This window comes from Suricata suricatta, chromosome 9 (assembly GCF_006229205.1).
Source record: "Suricata suricatta isolate VVHF042 chromosome 9, meerkat_22Aug2017_6uvM2_HiC, whole genome shotgun sequence".
NCBI lineage: Eukaryota > Metazoa > Chordata > Mammalia > Carnivora > Herpestidae > Suricata > Suricata suricatta.
The window spans coordinates 571406-579030 of NC_043708.1; the positions used below are offsets into that span (position 1 = coordinate 571406).

Consider the following 7625-nt stretch of genomic DNA (forward strand, 5'->3'; position numbering starts at 1 on the left):
CCGGGGCACACAGCCGCACCCCTCCTGCTGGCGTCGAGACCTGAGGTGCTGAGGCCCTGTCGCTGGAGGCAGGAGGGGCCTCGGTTCGACATAGGACCCAGGGGTGCTGTGTTGCGGCGCCCCCGCAGGGCAGGGGTCCAAGCGCCGCTCGGCCGGGGTCTCTGCTCAGGGCCCAGCAGCATGAGGCAGGGCTGGGGGTCTTCTCCAGAACCAACGGGGGAAGGAGCTCCTTCTGAAACTCCTGGCTGCTGCACTGTTCGGTGGGGCACCGTCCGTGCCCAGCTGCCCCGCCCCTTGGGAGGACTGGCCTCAGCCTCGTGGCTTGCTTCATCAAGCCCGCAAGGAACAGACTCCCAGCAAGACCCGGTACAAGTTTATGTCACATAATCACAGAAGTGACACGCGGCCGCCTCGGTGTATCCGATTGGCTATGAGCAAAGGCAGGTCTTGCCCGCCCCCAAGGGGAGGGGGTCCTGTAAGGGTGTGGGTGCCAGCAGGCAGGGCGTGAGGGTCTGTCCACCACACCTCAGAAGGGCCCCCGGGGCACCTCCTGAGCCTCATTGAGCTGGATCTCCCATTTGAGGTGTAGCTGACGGCCACTGGGCCTTTGACCATGGCCTTTGTACGTGTTCATCCAGCATGGCCTGGAGCACAAAGCCTGGGGACTGGCTGCGTGCTCTGACACAGGACGCAGAGAGCAAACCCACACCACAGCGGTGGGGAGCAGAGCGGGGGTGGGTGGTGCCCGCACCGGAGGGGAGCTACCGGGCGGCACGTGGGCGGGGCAGGGGCCCAGGGCCTCTGGGGTGGGCTTGGTCAAGTGCAGCCCCACCAGACCAGCTCCCAGAGGCCCCGGGCCCCTTGCAGGGCCGCACGGATCTGAAGTGCAGGCCAGGCAGGGAGGCAGGCTGGTTCGGGCACCTTCATCACGGACAAGGACGCTGATGTGTAAGGTGCCCCACCCGGCCCACCCAGCTCTCTCCGGGGCAGCGAGGACCTGGCGAGACAAGGAACAGGAACCCCGAGACGTGGGGAGAGGGGGACCTGGGATCCATGCCTTAGCTCACTTGGCATCCAGTGGCCCTTGGACCACTGAGTCAGCCCCAAGCTCCAGGCTAGGGCAGCCGCAGCCCGGGGGCCCAGAAACTGGGGTGGGGGTAGGGTGCACCGAGACAGGCCTCTGGTCCAGCAGGAGGCCCAGAACCGAGGCGTCAGACAGGATCCAGACCATGCCTCTGCAGGGCGGCTCCCAGAGGGGTCGCCTCCAGCAGGTCTGTATCCAAGTCCCCACCCCACCCCCCATCCCGGGCTCAAAACCAGGCTCTCTGGATGCCACCCGCAGTCCTGGACCCTCATACGCATGAGGACCAGCACATGGTCCCAGGGGCCGTCGGCAGCACTGCGCCCACCTCCTCTCTCCAGGACCTGCCCTCACAGCCCTGGGTCCCCCTGTCCTGGCCCCCCCCGGCCCTGCCCCATCCCCTGGTTCCTGTGGGCGGGGACTGGGCATGGCACACAGGCAGAGAGCAGCCTCGCCTGGCAGCCATGTGGACATGGGACCCTCACAGGGTCAGGGGTGCTGAACTCTGACTCGGGGCCCATGGGAGGGGGTGCAGCCCATGCGGGACTCACACAGAGAGGCAGGAAGGTGCAGGTGTATTCTAAAGCCCTCCCTTGTGGGTGGGGACTGTGGCTCTGTGGGTCAGGGAGGAGCATCCTGGCGGGCTTCTGGAGGAGGTGAGGTTTAACTGGGGATGGTTCAGAGAGCTGAGGGCCAGCAAACAGTTTGCACCTGCCAGGTGTTGGGAAGTCATGGCCTTGGGCAGCTCGTGAGGGTGGGGACAGGTGGGGCGGCCAGCGGGAGCCCCGGAGCCGGGGAATCGGTGCGGACGGACCTCAACCCTGCCATGCGCAGTCCTGGCCCGGGGCTTGTCCGTCGAGGCCCACAGCATAGGGGGAGTCCCAGTCCCGCTCGAACAGGCGCCGCAGCTGCTTCTGCACAGTGGGAGCCCCCGGCCGAGCGCGGGAGGCCCTCTGGCCGACCACCAGGCCCACGCCCGAGGTGCTGCTGAAGTAATCTTCCGACCAGTTGGAGGTGCCTGTTGGGGGCAGGTGGGAAAGTCCTTGGTGACTGGGCTCAGGGACTCTGCTGCCTGGGTGTGTGGCTCGGCCACCACTCTGGGGTCAGCAAGGCCTGGCCAGGCCGCCCCTCCGGTGCTGTGGAGGGGGCAGGCAGGGGGCCCAGCCAGCGCCTCATGGGCGAGGCTCCAGCCCGCATCACCCAGGGCTCTGACGACTCGGTGCTCAGGACTCACACCTGCCCACTGGGGGGCAGCTGGGCTGGTTGCCTGGTCCCCGGAGCCCCCTGGACACCCTGACCCTTCACCCTGAGGGGCCCGCACTACATAAAAGGCAGTATCCCCTTTGGCACCCGGGCCTGGCTGCTGCTTGAGGGTCATGGCCCCCTTCTGTGGGGTTATGTGGCCCCATGTCCTGTACCCTTGACACCCGGCAGAGACGCTAGGGCCCGGGGACGCCCAGGCCTGAGCCCGCTGCCCGCAGACCCAGCTGCTCACCTATGTAGGCGACCTTCTCCGTGACCATGAACTTGCTGTGGTTGACCCTGCTGAACGGGATGTTGGAGTGGTTCCTCAGCGGCACGATGAAGACTTTCTTCAGGGAATGGAGAGGGGGCGGGTCAGGAAGGGGCGAGGGGCCGCCCCTCGCCCACCTCCCCTTCCCGCGCAGGGAGCAGGTCCTCACCACGTCCACCGAGACGCCGGCCGCGGGGTCGCTGAGCGCCTGCAGGGAGCGCAGGCCAGGGAACATCCTGGGGTCGGTGTGGGGCCAGCAGCTGACCAGCAGGCGCACGCGCACACCCCGGTCGAAGGCCGCTGCCCGCAGGGCCGTGTCCAGCACCGGCCAGTACCTGGGGGAGGGAGGGCCGGGGTCCTGGGACCAACGGGGTCCCTGCCGGCATGCCGCGGGGACTGGAAACGTCAGGGAGGGGCCCCCACCCCACAGGGCCGCCGGGCCCCCACCCAGACCCACCGGGCGGGGTGGCTGAAGCGCGTGGTGGGGAAGTACTCCATGACCGAGGCGTAGATGAACTCCCGGGCGCCCCCCATCACGGCCAGCAGCGCCTCCAGGTCCCTGGTGCGGCCGTGCGGGCAGAGTGCGGGGGGCGAGGCCTGTTTCAGGAGGGAGGTCCCTGAGAGCACAGCCCCCGGGCTCTGAGCCGTGACCCCACCATGCACCCCCACCCCGCCCCACCCTGCCCCAGCCTTTGGGAACCTGGAGGAAAACACGAGACGCTGCCTGGAGAGGTGGGGAGAGATGGAGGGAGGGTCTAAAAGCCTCCCACCCCCCAGGGCAAGGGAGCCTGGAAGCAGGCGTCCCCCACCCCCAGGACCAGGTCAGCCCGACTCCCTGGACCCAAGCAGCTCCCTGCACCGGGGTGTGTCTGTCAGGCAGGGCCCCCACCAACCTTCCGAGACTCCCACACTGGGTCTCCTCCCCCACCCTCCCTGGTCCCCAGCTGAGGCCCCCCGAGCCCACCCAGCAGTGCGCTTGGAGCCCCCGGGTACCGCAGGGCTCCCTGCACCCCAGGCGGCCTGCCTCCCACAGACGGTGACGACCGGCATCCTCTCCTTCATCTGGGTCCCCACGCCTGGGCCCACGGCCCTGGCCCCCACGGCCCCCCAGGCCGGTGCCCTGAGGACCTGGCGGGCCCTGGGGCAGAGCAGGGCTCCCTGGGGGTCTGGCTGGCTCCTCCGCCCCTCTCACCGAGAAGTAGGCGGTGGTGGGCACCCCCTCAAAGCGCTCCCGGAGGGGCTGGAAGCGGTTGATGTGGGCCGAGAGGTTCCGAGGCCAGGCTCTGGGCAGCACGGCCTCCGGCGCCCCCAGCTCCCAGTAGGTCTGGAAGGTCTTCTCCAGGTCCCTGGCCAGGCGGCTGCAGTTGGAGATGATGGCGCCCAGCTCCTTCACCTGCAGGGACAGGGCGGCGGCTGCGGGACGGATGGGGGGGCGTGTGGCCCCCACACTGGTGGCTGGTGCCCGGCAGCGCCACCCACAGGAGCCACAACAAGCGGGGGAAGCTATGAGGCGGGGGTGCCCAGGGGGTCCCTGCTTTCCTCGCACATTGTAGCCCTAATAATCAGAGTGAAACACATTTATTGCAAAAAAAATAGAAATGCATAAAATTACTCTCTGTGTCACTGCTTGGTGACAGAAGCAGCTGCTTTCCTGCCCCCTTCTCGGGCGGGTCTTGCTGCAGGTTTCCTGGTGAAGTGACCGGAAGGCCCTTCCCCGGGGTGACACGATATTGCCCAGCATGAGTGCAGTGCTGTGGAGGTCGCTAACCTACTGAGCCGGGCTCTGACGATGCCCAGCTGCAGGGGACATCGGGCCGAGCCCCTGGAGTGTGGGTTGTGGGTCTCCCTTCCCTGGGCTCTGGACTCACCTGCGTCAGGGACCGCCAGTCCATGTTGGCACTACCCAGGTAGACGTGCCGTCCGTCCACGACCCAGAATTTGGAATGCAGAACGCCCCCGGTGAGCTTCCCCAGGGGCACGTACCGCACCTGGGCACCTGGCCAAGAGTCCGGCGCGATGTGGCAAGCCGGCTCGTGTTAGGTGAGCCTGACGCTCAGGCCCCTGCCGCCGGGTTGATGTGCTTGCCCGCAGCTCAGCCCTCAGCCCATGCCATCATCGCCCCCACTTTACAGGTGGGGAAACGAGGCATTGACTGGCCCAGGATCCCTCTGGGCAGCCCAAACCCAGGGCGCAGGTTTGTAGGGATTGCCCCCAGGGCTGCTTGCTCCCAGGCAGAGCTCCCGCCCGAGCCTGCCCACAGGCCGGAGCGGCTGGGCTCAGGAGGCCCCATGGAAAATGAAACTCTGGCTCCTGGGAACCAGCACCGGCCTCTCCCCGCATCCCAGGACACCAGCGGGCCGGGCACTCACGCTCACGCCCAGGCACAGCGGCCCAGGACGGGCAGCCTACCTTGGGCTGCCAGCACCTGCAGGTCAGTGGACTTCTTGACCAGCGACGGGCTGCTGGTGGCCACGGCCAGGGAGACGTTCCTGCCCAGCAGTTGCTGCAGCTTCTTCAGAAGGGCCTCCCCCTGCACGGCCAGGCCAGCCGTGAGGGTGAGCCTGGCCAACTCAAAGGACCCGGACTTTTCCTGGGAGCCCGCCCTGCACACCCACCGCTCAGAGACACGCCCGCCCCGGTGCCCACATGGGAAGGGCCAGGCTGGCCGTACCGGCTGGGAAGATGAGTCATTGACCCCGATGTCAGGCCCCGTGAGGGACCAGTAGAAGGAAGCCACGTGGACGGTCTCTCGAGCGGCGTCCAGCAGCTGCATCCAGGCCTGGGCTAGGGGCTGGGCGGACGGGCTGCCCGCTGCGGAGGGCAGGTCCTGCGGGATGCTTTCCACGAGGACGAGCCTACAGAAGGGGCACAGGGGCCACCCGCCTGCTCGCTCCGTCCCCGCCGGCCTGGCAGGAGGGGCCACTGCCGACGCGAGGCCCCAGCCCAGGCTGAAGGTGCACGGAGTGGGAGCCGACAGGACCAGGCAGGGCAGGCCTGAGCCCTGCCAGCAAGCCCGCAGGGGGTGACCCCAGGAGCTGCCGCCGTCGGCCTGAGCAGGGGTTTGGGTCTGGGTCGCCTACTGCTGAGGAAGCCCTTGGAGGCAGGCCAAGGTGACCCTGGGCAGGGCTGGGCAGCGCGATGGTGAGTGTTCAGGCTGGGCTCTGTGCAGGGCGTGTGCAGGACCCGCACCCACAGCAGGAAGCGTGGGCAGGTGGGACCCAGGGCACCACCCTGGGTGGGGGGGGGGCGGGGAGAAGCTGCCGGAGCCTCACTCACCGGCAGGAGTCCTTCTGCTGCTGCTGGGCCCCCCCTGTCAAGGGCTCCCAGGCTGGGCTGGAGCCGTGGCCCCAGGGCCTGGCGGGCCCCTCCTCAGGGTGCACCTGGCCCCAGGTAGAAGGAAGGTACACTGGCCACAGGAGGTAGGCCAGGGTCACGGCACCAAGCCACAGCACAGCCAGCGCTCCCAGCACCTGCAAGTGGAGAAGCGGGTCTCAATAGGGTCCCCAGATGGCATGGGCCAACATGGCCCCACCAGGGCTCCCCGAAAGGACCAGGCCTGCAGTGGAGTGGGGCCCGATGGGCAAGGGAAGGGGGAGGGTGGCATTGAGCGGGCCGAGCTCTCTGTGTCAGGGGTCGGGTGGACTGAGGTGCACTCTGTGACCCTGAGGTCACATGGCCCTGCTGGTTGGGCCCAGGGCTCGGCTGGACGGCAGGACCCCTCCCCTGGGCTCCCAGTTCCACCACATGGGCCTCTGTGTCCTCTGGGCTGTGGGCCATGTGAAGCACATGGTACAGGAACAACCACCACTCTCTGGGGAGCCTCAGCCCTTGCCTAGGGTCACCTGGCGTCCCCAGGAGTGCCAGCGGTGCCCAGGCGGCTGGGGCCCCCACAGAGGCCTCCCCACTCCTGCCCAAGGTTGCACCCCCGCTGGAAGGCCAGTGCCCGGCTGCCCTCCACTGCCCTCCCCCGGGCGGCCTGGCCTGCAGGTGGCGGCCTCTGTGCAGAGGCTGAGGAGCTGGCGTGTGTATGCATGTGTGTGCACGTGTGTATGTCTGTGTGTGCATGTGTGTCTGTGTGTGCACGCGCGTATGTCTGTGTGCATGTGTGTCTGTGTGTGCACGTGTGTATGTCTGTGTGTGCATGTGTGTGCACATGTGTATGTCTGTGTGTGCGCGCGCGTGTATGTCTGTGTGCATGTGTGTCTGCGTGTGCGTGCGCATGTGTGTCTGTGTGCGCACGTGTGTATGTCTGTGTGTGCATGTGTGCCTGTGTGCGCACGCGTGTGTCTCTGTGTGTGCACGTGTGTATGTCTGTGTGTGCATGTGTGTGTGCACGTGTGTATGTCTGTGTGTGCATGTCTGCAAAGGCTGAGGAGCTGGCATGTGCGTGCACGTGTGTATGTCTGTGTGTGCATGTGTGTTGGTGTGTGCACGTGTGTGTGTGTGCATGTGTGTCGGTGTGTGCACGTGTGTGTGTCTGTGTCTGTGTGCATGTGTGTCTGTGTGTGCACGTGTGTATGTCTGTGTGTGCATGTGTGCAAAGGCTGAGGAGCTGGTGTGTGCGCACGCGTGTGTATGTCTGTGTGCATGTGTGTCGGTGTGTGTGCAAGTGTGTATGTCTGTGTGTGCATGTGTGCAGAGGCTGAGGAGCTGGCGTGTGTGCGCACGTGTGTGTCTGTGTGCCCATCCGTCTGCGCCCTGGGACCCAGCCCTCGGGCTGTTTCCCCTCTCAGTTTCTCTCTCAGGGGGTGTCCGGTGTCTGACTCTCGGTTCCCTCTTTCAGCCGCATGTGCACTGGGTCCTGCACCCATTTCTGCTTTCAGCCTGGCCCTCCCGACAGGCCTAGAAAAAGCTGCATCCTTTCAGAGCCTGGCCCTCTCAGTCCCCCCTGGGACCCTGGCAGCGCCCTCATCCTGGCCGGGAGGGCATGGTGGGGGCTGGGTGAGGGCCTGGGGTGCTGTCTGGGGGCTGGGGGCTGGGTCCGGCCCTGGGGCGCTGTCTGGGGGCTGGGGGCTGGGTGAGGGCCTGGGG

General features: G+C 67.0%; 1 protein-coding gene across 1 annotated transcript in view; it reads right to left on the bottom strand.

Moving 5' to 3' along the window:
- Positions 1-357: 357 nt before the first annotated feature.
- PLD4 (phospholipase D family member 4) overlaps positions 358-7625 on the bottom strand; it is an 8844-nt gene continuing 1576 nt past the window's right edge. The window contains exons 2-10 of the mRNA XM_029952531.1: positions 5871-6064; positions 5266-5449; positions 5004-5124; positions 4463-4590; positions 3787-3987; positions 3052-3191; positions 2764-2929; positions 2577-2673; positions 358-2099 (exon numbers count right to left, since the gene is read on the bottom strand). Of these exons, the coding sequence (XP_029808391.1) occupies positions 1897-2099; positions 2577-2673; positions 2764-2929; positions 3052-3191; positions 3787-3987; positions 4463-4590; positions 5004-5124; positions 5266-5449; positions 5871-6064 (1434 nt within the window). The 3' untranslated portion in view covers positions 358-1896. The remainder of the gene's footprint in view (positions 2100-2576; positions 2674-2763; positions 2930-3051; positions 3192-3786; positions 3988-4462; positions 4591-5003; positions 5125-5265; positions 5450-5870; positions 6065-7625) is intronic.